This window comes from Podarcis bocagei, assembly GCF_964188305.1.
Source record: "Podarcis bocagei genome assembly, chromosome: 3".
NCBI classification, from domain to species: domain Eukaryota; kingdom Metazoa; phylum Chordata; class Lepidosauria; order Squamata; family Lacertidae; genus Podarcis; species Podarcis bocagei.
Window position 1 is genome coordinate 55,774,821 of NC_138127.1, and position 24,874 is coordinate 55,799,694.

At 42.4% G+C, this 24,874-nt stretch overlaps 1 protein-coding gene across 1 annotated transcript; it reads right to left on the reverse strand.

Moving 5' to 3' along the window:
* Positions 1-2,993: 2,993 nt before the first annotated feature.
* TAGAP (T cell activation RhoGTPase activating protein) lies at positions 2,994-14,038 on the reverse strand. The gene is made up of 10 exons (XM_081188931.1): positions 13,472-14,038; positions 12,739-12,823; positions 12,575-12,628; positions 10,586-10,652; positions 9,648-9,817; positions 9,359-9,520; positions 9,116-9,225; positions 6,784-6,979; positions 6,187-6,292; positions 2,994-4,752 (listed from the first exon to the last, which is right to left on the reverse strand). The coding sequence occupies exons 1-10, from the start codon at positions 13,489-13,491 to the stop codon at positions 3,467-3,469; spliced, it is 2,256 nt and encodes a 751-aa protein (XP_081045057.1). The 5' UTR covers positions 13,492-14,038; the 3' UTR covers positions 2,994-3,466.
* Between the last annotated feature and the right edge of the window lie 10,836 nt (positions 14,039-24,874).

The following is a 24,874-nucleotide window of genomic DNA, read 5'->3' on the forward strand; positions in this document are numbered from 1 at the left end:
TTCGTTGCATTTGTGCAAAGCTGGAGTGCCTTCAGAATGTTACCATTTTGTGGGAGGAATTCAAGCGCATGCCATTAATTTAATTAGAGTGGATTAATGTGCTCTGTCACCCTAGTGCAACAAATCCACTTTGATGAAGAAATTTGCTTTTTGCTGTTAGGAAAGTGATGGGAAAATGCACTGAAAAGTGTGGGATGAATGAATTCTGGGAAGACACAAACACCCCACAAGCCAATCAGGATGTCATATAACTGCCCTGCAAATAAAGAATGCTTAGTATAACCTCTGTGCAAGCAGAGCAGGATGAATGCTCAATAAATAGTTTGTCTGGAGGATGCCCACAGTCAGACACATGGTGTAACTAACCTTCCAGAGACATATTTAACACCTGACAATGAGTAGTGCAGGCTCTATTGACACAAAAACCATAGGGAGCGGTGTCAGGCAATTTTACACCAACCCAAGAGACTGTGCAATACAGACCTTGCTTCCACATATATTCCACCTGTCATCACCATGTGCATTTTGCAAGTTATTAATAACCCTTGCAGCATTTTAATACTGACAGCTATTTGTCCAAGAACACCTTATGACTTTATCATGCACATCGGTTTATACTGTGGGGGCAGTGGAAGGGGAGTTTAATCTGCTATATATCTTGGAGAGTTGTTGGTTCATTGTGCATTTGGACACCTCTTAAAATAACGTAGCCAAATTTTGCACGATAGTTTTTGTCTATATGTGGATACACTTGCATGCCATTTTGAATCAAGTTGGTAGACTTAACTTTTCCGAACTGGATCAGTTTTGAGCAGGTTTTGCACGATGGTCCTTGAGGTCAAAGAGCAGTTTCCGTATCTGTTTAGATACAGTTAGACCTCATTTTGAATCAAGATTTTTTTGAGTCCTTAGAATTCCTGAGCCACACTGAGTATGAGGGTGCTAGTGGTAAAACAATTCAGCTACATTTAATCAAAAACTATCTGTCAGGGAACTGCCATCGGCTCAGGGGTGAGAGGGGAAAAGCCAAATGGATTACAGAGAGCCCCCAAAGATTGTGGGAAGCAGCACTTCCTCAGCGGAGGAGGGTAGCTGAGCCTCTAGTGGAAAGGAAATGCAGGGCTCAGAGGAGGCGAGGTGGTGCCAGGACACCTTGCCTGAGCAAAGCGGGGAAGAGAGAGGTCCCCCGTTATCCACGCCCTCCCTGCGCAGTAGGCTTCCACGCAGAGAGGGGAGGAGCAGATTGGGCATCAAGAAACTACTCTGCTGGGGAAGGTTTAAGGACCACCCACTCTCAGATTCTGCCAGTGAATGAGCAAGACATGGAACAGAGGCGCTGTGCTTTCCAAAGGTTTTTATCACTGATAAGAAAGCTTTAAAACAGACTATTGCAGCATATTGCTTGATTGCTCTCGAGCAACCAACCTATACCTTTAACACTATCCATCAGTGTTCAGGGTATGTGTGAAATTTTGGGGTTGCCACTGATCTTGTGGAAGTGCTAGTGAGAATATGGACAGTTACACACTGTTTTTATGTAAGCTGTACATTTGATCATAACCTGCAACTGACAAGGTGCCTATTGTCATTAAGGAGTTTCAGAAGACGTTTACTCATCTACATGCAAACTTTTGACTACCTCTTAAGAGCCAGGTGTTATCATCCAGCTCTGCCCCCCCTTTTTTGCAGACATTGGTTGCATATTAGAAAACGACCAGCAACTTCAGTACAGGTGTTCTAGGCAGGAAAAGTGCTTTATTCTTTATTCTACTTCAGAATTAAAAACAATTGCTTGCACATTGCTATGTTCACTCTAATAGGGTACTGTGAGCCATGAATAAAAAAAGACTGCTGCTATTGATATAGTAAGAACAATGTGTTCTTAAAAGTAATCTTGCAAGTTCAGAAGAGCACTCTCAACATGTCTCAAATCCCCATTTTGTACAATTCCACGGTGTCACAAGTACGTAGTAAGAGCCTGTTGTTTCAGGCCAATAGCCCATGTAGTCTAGCATCCTGTTATCATAGTGGCTAACTAGATGCCTATGGGAAACCCACAAGCAGGGCGCAAGAGCACTCTCTCCTCCTGCAATTTCTAGCAACTGGTATTCAGAAGCCTACTGCCTCTGACCATGGAGACAGAGGATAACCAGTATAGCTGGCAGCCACTGCTAGCCTTTACCTCCCTGAAAGAATTCCTGCAATCCACTGTACCTTCAAAACTGGCTTAGACTGAGAATCAAAGAAGAAGCAGGTGTATATCAACATCAGAAGGATCAGATCTCAGTAAGTTGGCTTAATCTTGCATCCTTTGATTGGGACAATGCATGTCACCATCCAGTTGTACTATACATGCATGGACTGGATTGGGGCTATTGCCAAAAGCTGTAACCGATAGTAGTGGCAATAGCTGGAGTTCTAATCACCAGTTGAATGTGTATGCAAGTTGCCTATGGGAGTTCAGGATTCTTGAAAAAGGAGACTGAATGTAATATTCAACTAAGTTTGATTCAGAGTACACCCATTAAAATGGATGAACATGACTAAGTTAGGTTCATTAACTACAATTGGCCTACTATGAGTAAAACCTAGTTGAACACTACCCTGAATTATTCTCTGCTAGGTTTTGAAAAGCGGGATCTTGTTAGAATTTGAGGTGGGGTAATGAAATTGGGAGGAGACAGCATTAAAAATTGGAAACTTTGGGGTTGGTGCCTTTTTGTTTTTAAATAATTTTCTTCACAGCACCCGGTTGTAATGGGTTCTTAGCTAAGAGCAATAATGAAGTTCAAAGGTAGCATATCTCTGTTGATCTAATCTCCGTTGTGCTCAAGCATCTGCCAGGCTACATTAAGAGACAGAATAGTGACCTGGATGAACATTTATTCAGAAAGGCAAATCTTCAGATCCATTGAACTAGCAGAAAAGATATTGCAGATGAGGGCATTTGCTTGGATTTTTAGTGATAACCTAAAGAAACAGAAAGCAGATCCTGCATTTTAATTTTTTATTTTTGGCTGGGGACCATTTCATAAGACGGAGGTTTATTTCAGTTGGAAATAGCATATAAAGGGGAAGTGGGAGACACTAGGACACTTGAGTAATGCAAACCCAGACAAAGCAGCTCATTGTTAAGATGGTCTAGAGCATTTCCTACAGCAGTCTGGACTCCTGGCTATATTTAAGGGGGAAAGGAATGATCACACAATGTATAAGGAACAAGATGAATAAAACCGCCAGTCCTCTTGTATAGCTTTAAAACCCACAGATACAAATAACAAGAGATATATACATTATGTACAAGAGCTACACATTTCAGGAAGAACAGTGCATATTCCATATGACACTGAGAAAACTACCTTTTCAAGGAAAGGTAGACATAGGTGAGCTTATATTAGATACAGTTGAAAGACTTGCTTTCGTGCCATGTGTACAACAGACATTGTGTTGAAAGGGGAGAGATAAGTTAAACATAGGATTCCTTAGCGCACTGTATGTGGCCAAAGGCTGGCTGGCTGCATGGCTGTGTCAGGTATTCTTGTTTGTTCTTTTGATAAGACCCAGACATGGTCCTGAGGCGATAGACTTGAGGGGTTAGGGGCAAATTAGCTCGGGAATGTATTCCAATAACAAAGTCAACGGCTGGTGCCTTGTCCTTAGGATCACTGGTCACAGAGAGCCTGTCGTTAAAAAAGTCCTTGTATACTTTGTTTGTAACCTCTTTATTGAGTCTCGGACGCTGAGGCTCGAAGTCTGGAGACAGCACAGTGGATCTCATATTTCGAACCGTTAAGCTACTGTATGAGGGAAGCCTAGCAGCTGAGCAGTTTCTGGTAGCCTCCTCATAAGACGGAGGATTTCCAGGATTCCTCTGGTCCACAAGCCGAAACACTTCATCTGCTGACATGAAACGAGACCTCGGTTGACCCCGCGAAGGAGCTGGGCTGTGGTCATCAGCACAAGTTGCGTGGACTATGCGGCAGGAAAGATGTCTCTCTTTCTTGGAGTCCTTCTTGAAACTGTCCCTCTGAAAGCCACCTATACTACAGCTTTGGGTTTTCGCTAGCACCTTCTTGCGGGTTGCCACAGAAAACGACATGGAATGCCTCTTGAGCTCTCTGATGGAGGTGGTGTCACTTCCGCTGGAAGCCTTGGTAGAAAAAGACTGCGGCCGAGTTAAGGCGTTTTTCTTGGTGATGGAAGGCGACGTCAGTGGTGAGCTGGTGAAGACAGAACAGTCAGAGACTGGAGAAGCACTGTCTAGCGAACTGCCAGAGGATGTTCTGGGCAATGAATTGTTTGACAATTCCGACAGCAGACTAGTTTTTATTGTCAGGTTGGATGGCTTCTTGTTCCTATAGAGGCCTGCAAGACGACATTCTCCTGCCATTTCCTCTCTCAGGCCTTGACACTTCAACTGCAGTTCCTCCTGCCGAATGACACTCTCCTCACTTCTGGCTAACTTCTGGCTTCTCATACAGCTTCCCTGGCAGCCCTTAGAAGAGAGCATGTCTGGCTCAGAGAACCTCCTATCCAGGTTGCCTATGGATTTTTTAAACCGAGTCACAGGAGAAGAGACAGGTGGAGCCTGGGCTACTGGCTCTCGAGAGTACAGCTCTGTACTGCTGCACCTGTGTTCTGTCCCCCTGGCTTGTGGTAGATCGTTGGCCTGGAGTTCACTGGAATTGCATTCTTCCTCAAAATCTGTGCTGTCATAGGCAGAATCATGTTGGCGTCTAGCAGACAACGTATCTGGGGGAGAGGAAGCAAATGTGAGCAAACTGGGGCAGGTCAAGTCTTTATAAATTAGCCAGTTACCATTAGCAGCAACAAAAATGTATATATTGCATATAAAACAATGGGGGGGGGGCTAAAACCTTCCAGACTTTTAAGGGTAGCCAATGTGGTACCTTCCAGATGTTGATGGACTACAATTCTCACCATCCCCAACTATTGGCTATGTTGGTTGGGTCTGATGGTAGTGAGAGACAAACAACAACATCTGGAGGGCAGGGTACCCCTGAAATTTTTCTACTTCTAAAAGTGTCATGGACAAATGCCCACATTCCACAGTATTTAAAACAATATTTTTGAATTTACCAAAAATTGTAGTGTGCAATCCTACCAACCTAGGGAACTGGTGACTTTTATTTTTCACGTTTTTACCAAAATGCACATGGTCTCTCCCCTCCATGCTCTGTCTAATATCTCTGATGATTAAAAATACTATATAAACATATACAGTATTTTTTTTTTATCTTCAGAAATGAGAGGTGCTTCATCCTGGTTTCTCACATTCTAAATGCCAGAGAAATTCTATTGACGTTTCTGAGGTAAAACACAACTGCCTGCTATTAGGTCAACATACAGCCATCCTGAGATGCCATAGGGACACAGGAAACTGGCTCATACAGCATCAGAATGCTGGCCCAGCTATCTCAATGTCATCAACACTGAGAGGCAGCAACTTTCTAGGGTTCTAGACAGGGAATATCCCCAGTTCCACCTGGAGATACTGGGAACTGAGCCTGGTATCTTCTGCGTGTGAAGCAGATACCTCATTTTGACCCTTCTCAAACTGCATAAAAAGGAAATGAGAACCAAAGACATTGACATTCCACATTTACCCAGGGTTCTTTCATATGCCCACCACTCAAGGCTGTACCTCCAGTTGAAGCTTCATGGGGCTTAATGAGGTCTTTTTGCCTACTCCTGTAGGAGAGCCACTTTAGTGGTAGGTTAATAGGATTAGACTCACATATGAGACTGTCAGAGGAAGGACCTGAGCTTAGTAGGAGAGCATTTGGTTTGCATGCAGAAGGGGCCCCAGAATCAACCCCCAGGTAGGGCTGGAAGAGACCCCTGACAGAACCCTGAAGAACCACTGTCACCGAGCTCAATGGACCACTGGTCTGACTAAGCAAAAGGCAGCTTCCTATGTGCCTTTTGAGATACATCTGCTTAACAGTTGGACAGGATCCAGCATTGTGGTTTGTTGGCTATCACTAACCACTTCCTCAGCAGTTTAGAACATGTCTAAATAAACCAACAATGAACAATTATATCAAGCTATCGGTGTGGCACTTTCAACGAAATCCTGGCACATTCAAGAGAAAACATTTCTCTGAATCGCGATTAGCCAAATCGCTAAAGAAGCCGGATGCAAATATAGAATATTATTAGTACCTGGCCTGTCCAGGGAATCATCAGGAGAGATGCTGAACAGTGAAGAGATTTCTTCCCCAAATATATCAAAGCAGTTATCAATGAGAAATTCCACCAGTGTCTTCACCTGTGCAAATCAAAGAAGGATATTTGTTAATCAGGCATTCGTCTCAACCAACAGTTATTTGTATAGTTCTTCACATTTAAGAATTCTGGAAGGGAAATTCGCAGGTCATATATGGTGCAGTCCTGCAGATGGGATGGAAAGGAAATGCATGGCAAACCTGCCTTGCTCTCCCCACCTGTTTTGGCTCAGGGCCTTTGCCCATCACCATTGAAGCCTGCTGGAGATGCCTGGGAGAAGCCTGGAGTCAGGTGGCAGGGTATAAATAATAAAATCATTATTATTACTCTGCAGGAGTGAGCTCCATAGTTTAACTATGCGCTGCATGAAGCCAGGGTAGACAATGGGGAAATAGCTGGACTATTGGTCCGATTTGCCATAAGTCAGCTTCCTGTGTTTCAGTGTGTGTCATAGCAATGGCCCTTACTTTGGAAAATAAATAGCAACAGATGAAAAGTGAACATGACGGGAACAGGAAGCAAAAGTAAGCCAACCTTATCTGTTAGCTTTTTCTGGGCTTCAAGTGGAAGGCTTTGGTCATGAACTGGAGTCAGCATGTTTGGCCCAACACAGATGGCAAGGTTGCTGGAATCCATTTTGTTGACCTCTGAGCTTTTGCTGATGTGGTGAAGCACGCAGAGCAAATGCTTGAGCAAAAGAAGGTTGGGTCTCGGGAGTTTGCTTGCAACCCTAAAGAAATGAACATATGAGAGGAAAAAGTCATCCTCAGAAACTTCTGCTTTTTTTAAACCATCAGATTCACCAGTATGAGTGATACTTCCGCTCAAATGTGGAAATGCTCGCTTAAAGTGGTCTCTCAAAATTCCCATTCAAAAGTCCCCAGACTGCAGCTTTGCATGGTCGAAACTGGCTAACCACAAACTCCTGACCAGGCCCCAAACAGTGTAATTCCGATGTAAAACTATGGAGTTAAAAAAGCACCTGATTTGATATTTGTAACAATAATAAGCATGGTATGCACATTACACACACACACACACACACACACACACACACACACACACACATTTATTCCATGTAAGTCAGTTCTTTTAGCTATCACAGAGGGTTGGCTATTTTCCCTACAGGATTGAAAAGGTGACTGAAAATATGGTCACGGTTCATCCAGGGTTGAGCACATTTTACTCCTACTGACTTCAATGTGGCTTAAAAGTTCTCAGTATTTGAATGTATTTGTTTGTGGCATACCATTACTACCTCACTGTTTATTTTAGTAAAATGGTAACTGGATTGTAAGTACTTGTTATAACCGGATCCTAATCATGCTTACTCAGCAGTAAATCCTACTACTGAATTCAGTGGAGCTTGCTTGAAAGTAAATACACTTAGGACTACAATTTATGATGTTCCATATTTGTGTGAGCTTTGTTTTTGCTGCGATAGTTGCTATTTCAAAGTGGGCAAAAACGTTTATGAAAAATACTGTACATTTCACTCTTTTGCCTCCGTCCTGCACCAAGCTGCAGTCAGTGAAGGGCTGCTTCACTGCTTCATCCTTGCCATTCAGGGATCACATTGAGATCATAGGGATCACATAGAGATGACATGATTCACATTATCATTCAGATCTGCTGATGTGATCACTGTGACAGGATGATACCTTCATGATGCCATGTAGCCATTCAGATTTGGCTGATAACTTCATGAGGCAAACAAAGTCCTCATTCTGAATTGTAGGAAAGAGTAAATACAACCCCATTGCCTAGGCCAGAGGTTTTCAAACTTTTTGAGTTGGCTCCCTTGCCCAACTACATTTTTTTCAGCAGCGCTCCTGTGGGGCTCAAGGGCCCAGTTATGTCACCTCTTGCCTGCAGAGCTGGCAGCCTCACACCCTATTTCAAATACCCTCCCTTGTGGAGTGTTACCTCAGCTTCCTCTCCCCTCTCCTTGGGAGTCGTCCGGGCAACCGCAGCTGCCACCCCTGCCCCAAAGAGAGGCACCTCCTCACACTGCCCCACAGGGGCCTGGGAAACACCCCCTGGCCAACCCCAGAAGACCAATTGCCTGCGGAGCTTGTAGCCAGAGCTGTTGCAACAAACAGCTGTGCAAGCCCTTGGGAGGCAGAGATGTGAGAGGGGCATCAGAGGAAGGAGGGAAGGAAAGAGGGACAGAGGCCAGTGTTGCCTGCAGCACCCCTGGCCATAATTCAAGGCACCTCAGGGTGCCATGGCACACTGGTTGAAAAACCACTGGCCTAGGCAATTGAGACAACATTTTCTTTCTTGACATACCAATTGCCTTGGCAGCGGGAATACATAACTTTCTACCACATTTGCCCCCTTAGGACCACTTTCACACCCTTTTGAACTAGAGAAGAAAAATTATTGAAAGCAAGGTCACAGTTTGGAAGAGAAAACCCTCAAACCTTCCCTTGTTGTTGACTGCACAAATTGTAGTTTCACCATATATAGGCTTATTCTTAAGTAAGTTCCCACTACGTTTATATGATTGCAAGCCTTAGGATGCAATCTGACCCATACTTATTGGAGAATAAGCCCAACTTCAGAGAGACTTATTTCTGAGCAAACATACTTAGAATCACTCTTAGACTGCATTCCTAAGCATGATTACCATTGATATGGACCAGTTTCACAAATAAGCATGTTCAGGTGTACTTTCAATAAGAATCATGAGGAATCATGGAGGTGATCTTAAAAGCCACCTAAATGATTCCTTAAACCATTACCAGATTCCTTAAACCATTACCAGAATAAATATGAGCTGAGATAAAAGCTGTTTAGGATCAGGATCCCACTGCATTGCAGGCACAGCAATAAGAGACTTTCTGAAGGAGGATCAGCTTACTCTTTCATTGCTTCAGTCCTTTTGTGGTGGGTCATCTTCTCCAGTGCCATCATCCACTCATCATAAAGCTCAGAGAGCAGCAGTTTATGAGGAATGTTTCGAAGGAAATCCTGCAAGATAATGAGCCTCATTTTAGCATGGGGGAAACATGTTTTGCTATAGTGTAACAGTAAGTATTGGTGCCTTTTCCAAGAGTTGGGGTAATGAAACAAATTGTTACAGCAAGAAACCAAGCAAATATACCTTTAAAACCACTGCTAACAGATGAACAGGTTTATCTTCAAAATCAACTTTCCCTCCAAAGTTTAACTCTTCTTTCAGCTCCTTGCGGGCCTTTTCGTTGGCAGCTTTCCGGAATATTCCTTCCGTTAAAGGCCCTTCCAAGAAGAGCATTGTAAGGATATCCTATGTACGCAAAAGAACAAGAACAAAAGAAAGGCTGCTTGTCATCTCATTAGGAACAGCCGCAGAGAACCCAACACAGTCATTGTAACACAACTGTTTACCTGGAATATGTATACTCTTTGCTTACCTGTATTGGCTTGGGCAGCATATCATCTTCACTGCAGACAATCGACAATGGCTGATCAAACAGTGGAGGCTTCAGGTCAGATTCCAGATTCCCCAGAGTCTCTGATCCAGTGGTGGTTCTTCTCAGCATAAATGGCCAAGATATTACTTTCTTTCTCTTCTTATTACTATCTGTTGAAGAGAAGAAAAAGGAACAAGAAAAATGAGTAACATTAGATAAACGGGTGAATGACATATTACTGCTAAATTGTCTAAAGAGATGTAAAATGCCCATGGAATAAAGAGAAGCCATGAAGTATAGGCGATTAATGGTGCAATCCTATGTGTGCCTGTTCAGAGGTGAGCCCCATTAGATTCAATGGGCCTGGCTCCCAGCTAAGTGAGTATATGATGGGCAGCCTAAAACGTAAAACGAACAGACAAGGAGAAAGAGGGCACAAGCTCATAGAGCTTCATGAGGGGAACAGAGGCCTCCTAGCAACTCTCAGTACCCTGAAAGTGGTATAACAGTGCTTTAAATGTACAGTGCAGATGCAGCATAACTAAGGTGGAAGACTTAGTCTGTAGCCACTTTGCTTTGGCTTTACAATGGCCTTCCGGCCAAACTCGTTGCCTACTATTAGAAACCTCAGTTCTATGCAGGGCTGCCACCAGGGGGCAATTTAGAAAGCTGATGCTGATTGTAATCCCAGTCTTAAACATGGGGGCGTGCCAGGCTGCTGCTGTTCCATTGCACAGAATGGCCCCAGCAGGAAGAAACAAAGTATAACCTCTGTAAAGACAGATCCTACTATCTGCTGCTACTGCACAGTGGAGCAAAGTAAATGTTTCAGCACTTGACTGCACTTGTATAGTAAAATTAAGGAGCATCGTTATGGCATGGCGGAATGACTCATTTTCATGTTTATCAAAGGGTATCATTTCCTTGTTAAAACGCACCAGTCAGATGACACAGTCCATCTTCAGTGTCACATGGCATGAACAAGTGACATTTCTTGATGTCAGCCTGAAATAAACAATGATCATTAAGAAAGAAAGTCACTTAAATGGTTCATTTAGTTAGCATATCCACGTAGCTCACTGCCATAATATATCTGTGCAATGTTTCTTCCCCCAAATGGAAAGCAAACTTCCTTCAAGTTGTCTCACAACTTCTGCCTGGCACTTGGCAGGGGATAAGCAAACAGTCCATATTGGCAACAGTAGGGCTGGAAGTTACATGGACTGGCATGTGCAATCCCAGCATGCTAGGTTCCCTGGCGTAGCTCTTATCAATTTTTATAGAAAACAATAATAGAGTGAACAATGGGATGAGTTGGGCACAAGTTGATTTCTCAGATACCTTTCTCCCCTATCACCCCCTCAGCTTTTGTAACCGAGCAACTGAGTTTCGAAAACAGCTTGCAATTTGGCATGGGGGTTATTGGCTCACAGAAAAAAGTCAACAATCCCAGAGGGAGTAGTGCAAGCTTCTTCTGTGAACCTAAGCAGGTCTTTGGATCCTAGCCATAGACCCAAGTTAGGCTCTAACTGCACATCATAGAACAGTGTCTCATTGAAATTGATGGGGCTTTAAAGTGAAATATGTTTAGGCTTCGGTATTATGGTCATACACGCTTCAGCTTTACGGCTCAATTCAAAACATCTTTGCTTTAGCAAAGCGTCATGTCCTTTTCAGGTCTTTTTCCTCCTATAACTACAACTACATGGGGGTGGGAATGGGAGAACAGGGCCCTGGTGGCTGCTGCCTGGTCGTTGCTGGCCCTGTCCCCTTCCATTCAGACATTGCAAGGACAAGGTCTGAAGCAGGCAACCTGCTGTACAAATGTATTTATTTTATTTTCAAAACTTAGCAGCTGGTGTACCCCCTCAAAAGATGTGCAACAGAATCAAGCAATAGATTCAAACTTGTTTACAATATACTTGCATTAAAAAACACACCAACCCAAGCCATCTATAAAAGCATCATCAGCCCATAGAACAAGAACAAATTGTAATGACAAAATGCAAAAAGCCATGGAAACAAAAATCAAGCAAAAGCAAAAAATCAAGCCTGGGTGAAATTTTTATTGAAAGCTGTGAAGTGCCGCCACTGATCTTATCTGAGAGTGAAAGGGGTTTCCAGAGTGTGTGGAGAATGCCTTTTGTCAAGTAACCACATACCAGATTTGTGGCAGACGTGGCACCATCAGGAACAGGAAGGCATTCCCACCTGACCTTCATGCCCAGGCAATGTAGATATGAGATAAGGCATTTCATCAAATATCTTGGTCCCTAGCCATATTAGGCTGTATATATAAAAACAAGCACCGTGAACTTGGCTTGGTTTGATCAGAGTTCTAATTCATATTGTGAGCCCACAATCGTACAGCGAGCACCTTGCTACCTCATACAGTGGGCGCCCAGTGTATGAATGGGGCCCCGCTCCTCCCTTCACACAACTGTAATTGGGCGAGCAGGCGAGAGTGTCTGAAAAGAGCTATTTTTTCATTTCAGTGGGATGTACATCCATATCAGTTAAGCATGTCACCCTAATTCACTCTAGAACAGACCACGTAGAGCTGCTTGCAAGTTATCAGACTGCAGACTGTAAATCAAGGCTCATGACTGAATTTTGGCAAATACGATTTTAATGCAATAAGCATGAAGGCACAAGCTAAGGATTACATGGCAACTCTGGGTATTTAAAAAGACAACAATAATGGCAATAGCAATAATAGCAGTGCTTCTGTTCTGACTTCAATTAAGCATAGCAAAACCTTGACTGACTGCGATTTCATAGTGGCAGAGCTGTGTAGTACAATCCTGAGCAGCTTTGCTCAGAAGTAAGTCCCACTAAGTTCAATGGGGCATACTTCCTAGGAAACATGCTTAGGATTGTAGCCTGTAACGTAAAGACTCAGCAAAGAATTTGAAGCTGGTGTTTACCTCTGACTGGCATGCAATCAAAGTCTCCATATCACTCGCATTTATGGTTTTGGGCTGCAAATCAAAACAAAGGCAGGATATCGTGAAAATCCCATTCAGTTATGCGTAATAACATACTATAGTCTTCAGAGAGTAGATTAGTTGAAGGGACAATAAAAACTCACTGTATTGCAGCTGCTTAGCACCTTCATCAGGATTTTGGTTAAGGAAGCTTTAACGATGTTTGCTCCTTTGAGTCCTTTTGTTTGCCTGTTTAGAATGAGGAGGCAAATATTAACAATATTTTATTCCCCCCTTCTGCAAACTCAAACTCAATACAAACAACAACCGTGAGCTGAAAGTGATTTGAGAGAGAGGCTGTGACATGCACACACATTAGTTTTCTCTCTCTGTCACCTCTGGTTTTTGAGAGTGTTTGACACAGTGCAAAATCCGCAAAGTCTATTTTACCCAAGTGAAAAGTGGACAGAGTGTGCACACCACAAGTGTTAAGCTCTCTCTCAAACTGCCTTCAATCCTCTGAAAAGGCTTTGATTAGTCTCAAGCATCAGGTGTGAACTAAAAGATGCTCCCATATACAAATATTCTCTCGACAACCTGACATAAAAGCATCATTACACTAGTGAAAACAACAACTCTTGAATCCACTCCTTTCAAGCACTATGTACAGCATGCTGTAAAATATGTAGCAATGTGAAAAGATAATCTATAGCAGTAAGTTATGTGAATGCAGACAGTTTTAACCAGATGGATTACATCTGTCAATGTAAGAATACCCCTAACCTGCTTGATATTGGTGTTAAGTTCCATGTACAATGCTAAACATCAAAAAGCCCCCATCAGCTGTACTGAGGTACTAAACATTTCTCTTAACAAAAATCCCAGTGAGTTACTTACAGTGAGCTTTTAACAGACATTCATCTTCTAGGCTCTCCAGAGAATGGTATCAGGACAGAGTTCTTTCAACTCGAGTGAACTGCAGACAGAAAGGGAACCAGCATGACGCTCTCCTCCTCCTCAGACTAATTTGCCAGAGAGAGAGATGCGGAGACACACACAGAGCCCTTCCGTACCACGTGTGCTGCATGCAAAATGAGTTGTGGTGGAAAGGGGGGCAGGTGGAAAGTCACAAACGTAAGAGGCACAGGAAGGAGCATCACGGCTCAAAGGCAGAAGTCAGAGCTCCCCAGCAGATGCTTGCCAGTCCCCTTGGCTTCCTCTTCCCTTTTAGGGCAGCTGCAGTCTGGCTGTGTGTTTGGGTGTTTTGTTTTTTCCTTCTTGAATAAAAAAACCCCCAGTATTGTCACAGACGGAAAGGCAATGGAACAGATGAAGTGCCTCACAGGTGAATGTTCCACCTTACGACAGGAATCAGGTGGGATGTGTGAAGAAAAAGAAGTGGTGTTGTGTAGGCTGGTTCGAGGCCTTTTAAAGGGCATTCTGCAGTTTTAGGCACGAGAATCCTTCTCAGAGACCTTTCTTTCACTGCGCGCCTGACTCTTAAGACGTCAAATCTAACCTCAAATTAATAAACCACGTCTTTTTAAAAAGTTCCAAATCAAGGCAAGTAGGTCAGGGTCTGAGCCTTTACAATGGAGTTGGATAGAGCATGTGGGGAGAAAAATTGAGGGAGGGTCAAAAAGCAGAAAGTTATCTATTAGTTATACACATTTGTGCCTCAGATACTTCTATTAAGTTTGCTGACACTCCCATACGTATTGTACTTGACGAAAAAAAATCAAATGAAATATCCATTAAAAAAGCAATGGACGAAATGGTTAAGTACATGCATTTCCCAGAATGCTGCTTTCCCTCCACAAGGCCAGCACCGTCTTCGGAGGGAAGCATTACAGATTTGGATACCTATGGATGTATATGACTAACCCTTCTCTGGAGCAGCCAACATCCCAGGTGACTTTGCAGATTAAAAAGGGAGAGTTAAATTAAGCCTTGGCCCTTACGCAGCCTCACAAAATGCCACACAACTCCACAAAGCCAGGAGACCAGCTGCGATACCCCCTCAACAAGAAATGGTGGCAGGCAGGCAGCGCCAGGTGGAGGAGGAAAAATAGTCACTAGTAGGGAAGCTGCCTTTGGAAGGAACAAAGGGGTTTATTACAGCTGGCGGAGTGAGCTCACGCTCTCTGTGAAACAGCAGGTGCTGCCAAAATGGGTTTCATGCCTCATGGGAGCAGATTCTGGCAGGCCAAGAGGAACCAAGGCTGCAGTCCTTAAGCACATTTACTAAGGAGGGATTGACACTGCATTTTGTGGGGTTGCCAAACAAACCCCCCTCAGGATCACATTATAAATGGAGAGCCTGGCGTAACTCATTTTCTTTTTTTAAAAAAATAATTTTTATTCATTTTCCAAACAAGTTTTATACAGTCAACAAATTATTTTACACTCATGCTTCAATTTTTGACTTCCCTCAGTTTCTCTGTCAATCTTTCAAAAAATTTCTATTTATTGACGCATTTCTGAACATGATATTGCCTTTCCCCACTCCTTTTCCTCTTACTCTCTTTTTTTGCAGTATTTCTTACTATTTCACAGAGTCTCTTCAAAACCAACAAGCGTTGTCTGTGCATCACATATATTTTTCAGATATTCTGTAAATTTCCCCCAGTCCTCGATAAACTTTTGGTCCTTCTGGTATCGAATCTTCCCAGTCAATTTGTCCAATTCTGCATATTCGGTCAATTTCCTTCTCCATTCTTCCACTGTTGGAATTTCTTCCCGTTTCCATCTTTGGGCCAGAAGTATCCTTGCGGCAGTCACTGCATATTGAAACAGTTTACAGTCTCTCATTTTCAGACTGTTTCAGACTCATTTTCAGACTGTTTTCACTGCAGTGGAAACCACTCTAAATTATTCCACCTTCCCTGTTCCCTGTTCACTTCTTTAAGTTTTATCATGATTGACTATCATGATAAAACTTAAAGAAGGCTCTAGTCACTAGTGTCTCCAGCAGGGGTGGGAAATCTCAGGCCAAGGGTCAAATGGAGCCCTTTAGTGCTCTCCATCAGGCCCTTGGAACTCACCACAGGCCATGTCTCTCCTTGGCTCCGCTTCACAACTTTTGTGTGTGTTTCTGCTGGGCTGGCATGTCTCCTTGAACTCTGATAATGCCTTTGGCTTGTCTAGGTGAACTGTAGAGAGGAGTGTCTGTGTAGGAACTAGCCTACTATACAAAGGTAAAATTTACGCTTGTTGCTCTGCACACTTTCGCCTCTGGCCCTGCCTACCCCTGGCATGTGGCCCTTGCGAGTTCACCTGGGATGGAATGCGGCCCTCTGGCGGGAAAAGGTTCCTCACCCAGCTCTACAGTGACGGCTCTAGATGTGGCATACAACAAGGGAAAATGGAACAGGAAGCTTGAGGTGAGGTGGGACGAGCAGTTCTTAGTCACACATTTTAGCACCTTTCTCTTCCCATCTGACAGGGCAGCTCACAACCGAAGGAGTTAGGAGGGAGTTGGTAGCCAATCGCCAGGCTTAGTTGCCAGCATTGAAGCCGTTTCTTCTCAACTCACAGCTAAGTCACACATTGCTGCTAGTGTGTGATATTATTAGCGATTTAGAATCTATAGCTTCGAACATGGGAAAAAATAAACTTGACCAGTTAAAACATGCATCAGGTGACCTGTTTTATCTCTGCAGTGTAGCTTGACTTCAAGCTCATTGCAAAGGAAGATCCAAGCTGATCCAAGCAGTGCTTGGTATCATGACTGATCAGCTGGTCACGGATGACCTCAAGTCCCAACCAGAAACTCCAGGCCAATCAAATCCCAGCAGGCCTTGAAGTCACCACCAATCGACTGCTGATGTCAAGCCCTGTTTTCAGCAGGGATTGGCTCTACTTGGGATCAAGCCCAGCAGGTCTTATATTGGGTGCCAACTTTAATAGGTACTGAATATGAGCCCAGCTTGCCGAGGAACAAATGAGAGTGCATTTTAAGGTGGCCAGTTCTTCCTTGGCAACTGTGTCTTTACCTACATTACCTGGTGGGATATAAAATGGAAATGGCTTGGGGAAAACTGTCTCGTGGTGGTCTAAATTAGGACTCCTGTCCTAGCCCAATTTGGCATGTGGGCCAGAGAATCCACACTGCTGAATTATGAGGTTGGGGTGGGAGCTCAAAAATATAAAGAATGAAACAGAGTGAACAAAAGGCATACCACTAATCTTATTTTTCCACTTCCATCAAGATTTCCACAAACAAAAATACCAGAAAATTATCCCCCTCCAAAAGCTATCAAATCCACTTAGAAAGCATGAAGTTGCTTAGTACTGTAGAATGTTCACAAACTCCTTGCAAACTAGTTTGCAGAAGTCTTGAATGCATAAAATGCATTGACAGGTCTTTAATTCTGGGACATCTTATTAAAGTCATTGCTTATGCCTTGCTGAAAAAGTGGAAATATAATTACCCCCCCCCCAAAGAGGACCAACTGAGGACAAAGATGTGCATAGAACCTTTGTATGATAATTTCTATGTCTAGATGCAAATTTAGCAATAATATTTATTTATTGAGAGCATTTGTACCATACTCTTCAGCCTCAAAAGGCTCCCAGAGTGGCTTACCATCTAAAAAGTCCCCATGCACACAAGAACAGAAACGGAGGGAAGGGGGGGAATTAAACTCAGGCACCATCTGGCACAGTTGAGGGGTTAGGAGATGCCTGATGGAGTTGGGCTTTCAGCAATGCTGAGGCATTTTTAAAAATACATTGAATTTTCCATAAGGCTCACCATCACCCTCTAGTGTGGCATTGTATATTACATTTAAAACACACTTAAACCGTTTTAATTGGAGCTGTACAGCTGAGTCCCATAATAGCAGACCTGTCTTACTGCTCAGTCTGACGTACAGCTGCCAATTGTTGACAGACAGCCTCAAGCCTACTGCTTCGCATTCTTAGAGTTTAATAACTCTTAATAACTGGATCTGGTCTAGGGAGCCCTTTTCACTGAGAACTTTCCATGTAAAACAGTACATATGGCCACCCATATCTTGTGCTGAATTATTTATGCATAAACATCTTCTGCAATAACAAATAGTCTATTCCTGTTACTGTGGGCAGGTTCACACACAATGTTAAAGCATACTTTAAAGCAGACTTTGGGCTTGCAAGGTTTACTTTCTTTGTTACTAGAACTTCAGAGTCTGCCCACTGGAGTCAGGTGTCAAAAACATACTTTCAGAATTAATTGAGAATTAATCAGTTCTGAGCGCAGGAATACATTTTGAATCCCGGAACTGAGCTGTTACAATTTACAAAATTTACAAATTTTAATGAAAACTTAGCAAAAGAATAATAAAATAAAACCAGCAATTAAAAACTAAATAAATAAATAAATTAAAATGGCATTTTAAAATACCTGCTGAATTTCATGTCTGGGTAGGCTTGCCTACACAAAAAAGTTTTTAGCAGGCACCAAACACAGTGAAGTTCCAAACGTTTCCCTCTCCCCCCAGCATAAGAAAAAGACCATACATTTGGTAAATTAAAAAGTGGTTTACTTACAAACTCTCCAAAGGTTGCACAGTAAAACTTGGTTTAGTTACCAAGTGGTGAAAGTTGCTAAATTATTGGCAGAGGAACTCAAAAGTGACTTGTGAGAGACATGCTGCTAGCATGGGGCAGCTAGCTCAAAACCTCTTCACACACTCAGCTTCTCAGGTAGACTGAAGGGGAACAATAGGCTTGGTTACTCATTTCATCCCAAGGTAAGCTAAGCCTGGCAGGACAGCTTACTCTATCATATTAACCCCTTCATGTCTTAATTAGACTTAAACATGTTGGTTATATGAGGCTGGCTGTCCCCCAGTTTCCTGAGCAATACTATCAGTTTAGTGTGCTTGCAATCTGCAACTCCAGACACACTTTTAAACTGCAATCCTAACCCCACTTACCCTGAGAGTAAGCCCCATTGAACTCAACACATCTTCTGCACAGATGTGGCTAGGCTTGCACTGTTTGTCAATGTTACGAATAAGGAAAACTTGCAAACATAAATGGTTACACTCAACAAAGAAAGTTTATTTTGAAGCCAGGGCAGCTAAGAGGTTCATGGGAATCAGAAAATAAGGAACCAAATTGCTACGTCCCCCCTGCCTTTCTTCCTCCCCTCAAGGAACAGCATCTGTTTTCCTTCTTTTGTGAAATCCCAAATGGGAAAATCCCAACCATGGCAAACATTTGTCTGTTTCAATAGAGCTTTCAGCTGACGTGAGGCACCCCTGATGACCGTTGCAAATGGGAGTTGCATGGCAGCAAATGGCTGACAAATCTGTGCTTGTTTCAGTGTCATGCTAATGAGAAAACAGCAGAGCTTACCACAGAGCTGAGCGGACAAAAGGATGCTACTCAGCGGTTGACACTTTAACCTCCCCCCCCGCCCTATAATCTAGTAAAACAACCCAGGTTCTGCGCTGGTGCCTCTGAATGTTCATATATAGAATGTATTCCAGCTTTGCCAGAGCTGGCAGCATAACCGTCTCCTGGGAAACAATAGCAACATTGACCAAATAAAAAGGGAGCAGTTATGTAAGCCCATGGACAGGCTGGTTGTCCTATTTGTCTTTCTCCACTTCTCCCTCCTGTAATATTTTGGATTGCAAAGAGCAGATTTATAGGACCATCTCTATTTCTTTCATTATGCTTAGCTTGTTCTCTCTCTCTCTCTCTCTCTCTCTCTCTCTCTCTCACACACACACACACACACACACACACATTTTTGCAAAATCTGAAATAGGGATGGATAAATCTGTCAATTTCAGTTTCTCTGTGTTTTTTCATTTTTCCTGTCTTCAGTTCTCCACATTTCCACACCACTTTGCGAATCATTCCCCCCCCCCAAAAGTCCTCATGAAAATCCATCAGTGTTTTAGTGCAGATTTCTCCTAATAAATACATTTTTTGTATGCTGTTTTGTCTAATATAGACATCTTTGCGAAACAATTTCCTGTAGTATAATGCATTTCGTATGTTCTTTTCACTAATAGATGTGCTTCACTTTATACTACTTATGCATTTTAGTACACATTACTTGGTTGGAGACCTGCATTGCATGATTCAGAGCAGTTTTGAAGGATGGCCTTGTGCTGGCTGACGTATTGTTTTGAAAAAACGTTAATTTGGTAGGTTCGCCTTTATATAAGAGGTGAATTTCTCCTCCACAACCTACTCTGAAATGAATAGTATACATGGACTAACTCACATGGTGTAGGATGATTGTATACAATGTTTTCAGCAGCAAAACTACATAATACACATGTGTCAGGCTTTCTCCATACAATAAATACACCAAACAAACAAACAAAACTAGAGCGAGTCTAACATGTCACGTACATCTGGTGACTGAGTGGTGGTGAAGCCTAGACAGACCTGGCTTCTGATAAACCAGGCCTACCACTCCATAGTTTCTCATTGGTTAGAACTGCTGTCCATCTGAAAGAGAATTACATGAAAATGATGTACAGATGGTATATCACGCTAGTAAAATTGGCAAAAATGTATAAAACGGAACAAAAGAACTGTTGAAGGTGTAAAGAAGGGGAAGGTACATTTTATCATACATGGTGGGATTGCAAGATTATTTTAAAAAAATGGGAAGTGATATACAGTACAATGAACTGAAAAGAATGTTTAAAATAACATTTGTTGAAAAAACAGAAACTTTTTTGTTAGGTATTTTAGGAGAAGAGCTGCCGAAAGAAAAACGGACATTATTTATGTATGCTACAACAGCAGCAAGAATTCTAATAGCACAAAATTGGAAGACTGGAGAAGTACCATCTAAAGAACAATGGCAAGAAAAATTGATGAATTATGCAGAGTTAGCAAAGTTAACGGACAAACTGCGAGAAAAGGACAACAGGGACTTTGAAAAAGAATGGGAACCTTTTACAATATATTTGCAGAAACACACACACACACAAAAGGACTCGGCAGGATTTAAATAAACATTTACAATTTTATTTACATAAAACAAGGAATATAACACTGTGATAACATAGCATTATATATAAACAGCAGAACATATCATTTGATGTAATAAACGAGAAATGGAAGCTGAGGGAAGTCAAAGGGTGCGTGTGTGAAAAACTAATGTTTAGTATTGATATTGGATATTTGTTTTGAAAATGGAAAAACAATAAAACCTTTAACAAAAAAAAGAATTGTGGCCCATCTATGGCAGGGGTGGGGAACTATTTTTGTCTGGTGGACTGGATCGAACAGTGGCCATTCCTCTGCAGGCTACTTTTGGCAGGTGGAGGGGTCTCCCCATCTATCCATCACCTGCCATCCTACAATGTGAGTTGGATCTAAGGTGGCTAGACAGCAGCTGAGCTTGCCTTTGGTGCTGAATTTAAACAGTGTCTGGTGCAAGCCCCATTGCAAAGGAACAACTGGGAACGTGAATCTGAGCTGTGCATTTGCAATTGTTCCTAGGCAGTGGGGCTTAGCCTTTGGTGCTGTTCAACTTCAGCACCAAAGGCAAGTCCTGCTGCTTTTGGCAAGGATTGGCTCCAGTTGGGAGCTCTGAATGGGAGCTTCTGAGTGAAACCAGTTCCAGCAGGGTTTGCTGCTACAATTAACTTCACACTGCATTTACCTTAAGTAAGCCAACATGCCAGGGTTGCCATACACTATTTAACTATGTCCCTCCAGTGCCCACCCACCTGCAAAATGGGTATAGCAACAATAGGTTCTCTTGGGTTTTAGAAGGGCTAGAAACTTCTTCATGTTATTATGATTATTTTTAAAATCAGCTGGAGTACCTGACACTTTTTCTTACAACTTTTCTTAGAACTCCGATCAATTTTAATGAAAGTTCTAGCTCTCATGGCTGTATTAATGGTGAGAAGACACTGAAGCAATGTAGACAGCTTTTCCTAAAGGCTTTGCAACCAAAGCAGTTTCAAAGGGACACTTTAGAATCCCCAGAGCAGTGAGAAAGTGGGGCGTATTCACTTCATGGAGCCCCTTCTCACCTTCTATTCCTTGTTCTCAGTATTCTATGAGTTACAGGAGTCCTCTGCAATTTATTACCAAAAGAAAACTGCTTTGGAAAACATACTGCCAATTGTGAAATTATACCCAGTCTGTACAAATTACAGTAAATTGATAAAATTTGCAGAATGCATTCAACTTGCAGAAACAGTGTTTCATGAAGGGCTGGTTCTGCTATTGGGCAGAATGTGGTAGTTACTTCAAACAACAGATAATATTGCGGGGGTGGGGTGGAGTGGAGTGAGGCGTGGACAGTAGCCACACCAGTCATTCCTTCTAAGTCCAGTCAGCCAGTCCCCTCGGAAGGAGGACAGAGCTGTCCTAAGCTAGTCTGCAGTCTTCATGTGTGATGAGGATCACTGCATCATCACCAATGCTGAAATTAGATTCAAATGCCACTCCAAGCAATATCTGTATAGGGATTTAGAGGGGCACCATCTTCTCCTCTGGTTTTTTCAACTATTCTGGTTGCCAAGCCTTTAGTAGAAATGGTCTATAGGACTTCACCTTGTAGAAAACTATGTGGAGCCAGCCTCGGTTTTGAAATCATTTTTAAATACACAAACTGAGAATTTTGGCTGAAGGAATCTTTGTATGGGCCACATACAAAAACTGTGGCCAATACATTTCTCTCATCTACTTAAGATGGTAGGGTGGCGACATTTCAACACAGAGCTAAGTATCCGAATCAATATTGGATAGTGATGTGTTGTGTTAGCAGTTTATATCCCATGCTCCTCCCTGTATAAGCCATGCATATTTTTAACAGAGAAAATGTAGAACAAAATGTTCTAAAGTACAACGTGATAACCATTCATCAAAATCATGCTTCCAAATGAGAAAACTAATCTTCCAAGTAGATTGTGATCTTTGTATTGTGTTGTTGCCATTAGCAACCTGCTACTGCTCTTTTACTGTTTTAAACAGGCTAGTTTGTACTGCTACCAGTATTTTAAAATTGAATGACTTTTGTATTAACTTGAAAGTTTAGTTTTCTTCCCATGATATATATCATACTATGCGGCAAGTGAGAATCCGCAGTTTGGGGATATGGAATATTCCACAATAAAATGTTTATACCTCTTAATTGCCTTTCATTGTTCCAGATTTCCTTCACTCTCTAATAATTGTTCAAGTCAATAATGCTTCCCCATGCTAGTTTATCAAAGTCCTTCTATTCACATACCTACAATCTAGAACAGCCTTTGCAAATCCAGTGACTTCCATATGTTTTGAAATACAACTCCCATCAATCCTAGCCAGCTGGCTGGTGCTGATGGGAATTGTAATCCAAAACATCTAGAGGGCAGCAGGTTAGTAATGACCGATCTTCTAATAGCCAGAATTAGGCAAAATATACTTTGGCCACCTCATGAGAAGAGAAGACTCCCTGGAAAAGACCCTGATGTTGGGGATTAAGGGCACAAGGAGAAGGGGACAACAGAGGACGAGATGGTTGGACAGTGTTCTCGAAGCTACGACCATGAGTTTGACCAAATTGCGGGAGGCAGTGGAAGACAGGAGTGCCTGATGTGCTCTGGTCCATGGGCTCACAAAGAGTCAGATATGACTAAACAACTAAACAACAACAAATATATTGTTCAAGATGCAAAACACCTGAGAAGGGTACATGTAGATTGAGAATCCAGTTCATATTGTTGTTTAACCAATATAATCCTTGAAAAATATTAGGATGAGTTGGAATACAGAAGAAACTTAAAACAGGCTAAAGCAGGTATGCAGGTGATGGAGGAACCTGTGGTTCACATGCATGCGTGCTTATCACGATGATTGTAGTTTGTCAGCTGGAAGAGTTCACATAATCAAGAGCTGCAAGTCATCAAGCATTGTGGGCAGAAGTTATGCATCTATAGATAGCTTTTAGGGATTGGGGGGGGGGATTGTTCACACTTCCTGAAGCAATCTATAAGCCAAGCACACAAAACACACATACCATTAGTAGGAGCCTATATGTGCATCGGCCATACTGCTGGGCAATGATCACTTGGTATCAGTCTGAAGAAAACCTATAGCTTTACCTGCAAGGGGCTCCCTTTAGACTGATGCTGACTGCACTTCAGCTAGGTTTTGTGTGCATGAGTGAAGCTAGGATTTTTGTTAGAGGGAGAGGTAGGCTTTTGTTAGGGGGGCAGAACCCCAGATTTTTATTGATTTAGGGAGGCAGCTGCCCTCTGCCCCCCCCCATTGTGTGTGTGTGTCTGGCATGTGTGCCCTTGTCTAAATGATGGGGCTGGCCAGGTGTATTCTAGAGAGTTCCTTCACAAGTTTGGTACCCACAGATACTGAAGAACTGGGCATGGCTTATCACAGACCCAAGTCCACAGACAGAACTTTCACATCACCATTCTACACATTCAACTGCAAGTCGTCAAGAAATGTACCCCCCCCCAACCAGTTCATGAATTATCAAAACAATCTCACAAGAGGAATAAAACATTTGCCACTTGGATCATTCTTCCTGCTGTACATGCATGTATAAGGCCTTTGAGGAAGTGAAACACCCAGATCCTACACTAAAAGAGATGCAACATAAAGATAATCCCCCTTCGTGAAGTTATTCAGCTCAGTTATTAAAGCTGAGAAGCAAACACTAGTGTCCGTGAGCTTAATAGCATTGGGAATGGTGCCTTACAACTTCTCAAGTTGTTGCAAGCTTTGTCTGACCTCACAGGATTGCATAAGTGGCGAGACTTCTTTTGAAAATGGGCAGGCGAAAGAGTGGCAATATAAAGTGCAGATTCTCCAGATCTTTAAAAACAAATGTGATGGGGTTTCAGGCTCACCTGTATGTTTTTCCTTTACCTTATTCAATTAACCAAATAACATGATTGCGTGTGCGCACATCCACATGTGTGTATGCACATATATGCTTTCCGACAAAGGATAATGACACAGCCTATTAAGTTCTTTAGAGCCATTTCCCCCAATATGCCTTTCCCTGCTTCTTAAATATTGACTGAGTTTGTGTAACCACAGCACAAAAACATTTGCTTGTTCAAAAACAGTTTCCAGTTGTATGTTTCCTTTTAAAGAGGAATCTTGGCTTCACCTTTCCTTTCATTTATCAGATGAATAAATGAAATTGAGATCATTCCCTGTGAGAAAGACAGCTTACGAACTGAGCCTTATTTGGTCTCATCTTGAAACTTCCCATAATAAGGACCTTTTGCTTGGTGATCCGGAACCTTAAGTAGCATTTGGGAGATCCTTTTCTTCTAAATAAGATAAAACATCATTTAAAAGGTGACTTACGTG

What these genes read in the sequence shown, in the direction of transcription:
- TAGAP (XM_081188931.1), bottom strand. Translation starts at nt 13,491, where the DNA reads ATGTCTGTTAAAAGCTCACT. An exon ending in TGATTGCATGCCAGTCAGAG is followed by an intron (nt 10,653 to 12,574) that starts GTAAACACCAGC and finishes TGTTTATTTCAG; the next exon opens with GCTGACATCAAGAAATGTCA. An exon ending in TGATTCCCTGGACAGGCCAG is followed by an intron (nt 4,753 to 6,186) that starts GTACTAATAATA and finishes CCTCTCCCCCAG; the next exon opens with ATACGTTGTCTGCTAGACGC.